At 34.8% G+C, this 1,854-nt stretch overlaps 1 protein-coding gene across 1 annotated transcript in view; it reads right to left on the reverse strand.

Moving 5' to 3' along the window:
- The window catches only part of LOC119586797 (protein C19orf12 homolog), a gene marked incomplete in the record, with an annotated part of 17,887 nt that overhangs the window by 958 nt on the left and 15,075 nt on the right, over positions 1 to 1,854 (reverse strand). The window contains 1 exon segment of the mRNA XM_037935516.1: positions 19 to 1,510. Coding sequence (XP_037791444.1) covers positions 1,313 to 1,510 — 198 coding nt within the window.

Here is a 1,854-nt window from a genome sequence, read left to right on the forward strand (position 1 = left end):
GCTTTGTATATAACTGCATTTTTTTTTAACATAAGATTAGCAAAAATGAGGGAAAATCCTACTTTCAACCCTCTGTAATACCCCATTTCACCTTGTACTCAGAGTGAAACACTTAATCTAATGAAATGAAGTCTAATGTACATAATAAGGATACTATGCCCAGTCAGCCTCCCCAAATGTCCCTGAGGCATTGAATTAAACATACTCCAACATATCTATGGCAAGCAGTCATTGTCATGTAACTTATATTATTCTGAGAATATCAATAAAGGTACAGTGGAGATGATAATAAATCAATTGCTGAAAATAGTAGATGAGTTACAAAAATCTGGTAATATATAAGTTCAAGACTTGACTTTTCCCACTAGAAAATTCCCTCTGAAAAACAAAGTTGCTTCTAACAAGCTCAACCATTCCATTCTCTTTAAACTTCCAGTTGACAAGATAAACACAATTTTATTGCTTGACCAGTTTCACCATTAGGTTTCTGGTTCAAACTTCTAGACACAGCAATTAACAAACAAGACATTTCATGGTAGTCTCTTATTACATGTTTCATTGAGAACTCCGTTTCATTTTCAAAACAATCCTCAGAGCAACAAGGGACTCTGGGGAGAAATATATAAACATTATGATGTTGCTAACCTACAAAACACAGAACATCCCATGAGTTATAGTCAAATATTCACAGATATGGAATAGAATGTGATTCTGACTAAAATGTTGTTAATGCTGTTGTTGCTATTATAAGCTTGAGATGGATTTTCAAAACTGCACTCAATATGAGTGTGAGATGGCAGAGACAAGGAGAGAGATTGCTGGTGGCAAATAGTCACTGCCATGTTACATTTCATTCTTTTTGCCAATTACAGTAACGCTGTCCTCTTGTAATCCTAACTGACGCATAACAAATTGTGTTTTATAATATGATTTACTATTTAAATCTATCATAATATTTAAATCTATCATAATATTCCATAACTTGCATAAAAAATACCAAAATCATGCCATAATTTTACTGAATAGCAACTCTATGTCCAGCATCCTTTTTTTTTTCTTTTGCTCTGCATCATTTCTAGAATTCACTTCATACCTAGAATCTGAATAAAATATTCTTCCATGTCTACAAATACCATATGTAACTCTGGGAACACCCTATATAAAGCTACTTCCTTTTATTCAAATTACACTGTTTTTTCTGTAATCTGCAATCCTCTATTCCCGTAAGTATCACTCTATTTGATAATCCTCTAAGCAAATATCCCTACTGGATCATTTTCCATCATTTTTCAGCAAATCAACAACTTTAAGCCTACATCCTCGAGGTTGAGTCCAGGCAATCAGGACTTGCTGGTCTATAACGTCTTTCACGGTTCCACTGGAAAATAATCCCTACGGCAGCAATCAAAAACTGTATGACAGTCTGGATGAGGATCAACTTGAGAGATGGACTCAGCAATATCCTCGATGCCTGAGTGAGATCCCCAATAGATCGGTTTCTCAGGAACATCTGTAAGCAACACAGACCAGTCGAACAGTAGCTCAAAACTCTAATTCTAAGCTAACTTAGAGAACTATCAACTTATGTCACTTTGACAAGATATCAACATTCTGGTTAGTCTGTCTTTTCAAGATCTCAGGAGGGAAAAGGATGAACAAATACAAATGATGAAGGTGCCTATACTGCCAGGCAGTGTGATACCAACTTGCAAAAATCCAAGGTTATAAATCAATTGGAAGTACTTTTTGAGTAAATGTACTTTAGTTAGCATATACTGATAATGGAATTTTCTCTTGCTCTCGACTGAACATCAGAATCTAAAATATGCTAACAGACTAACAGCCATTATATAA

Source organism: Penaeus monodon, chromosome 22 (genome assembly GCF_015228065.2).
Source record: "Penaeus monodon isolate SGIC_2016 chromosome 22, NSTDA_Pmon_1, whole genome shotgun sequence".
Taxonomy (NCBI): Eukaryota; Metazoa; Arthropoda; class Malacostraca; order Decapoda; family Penaeidae; genus Penaeus; species Penaeus monodon.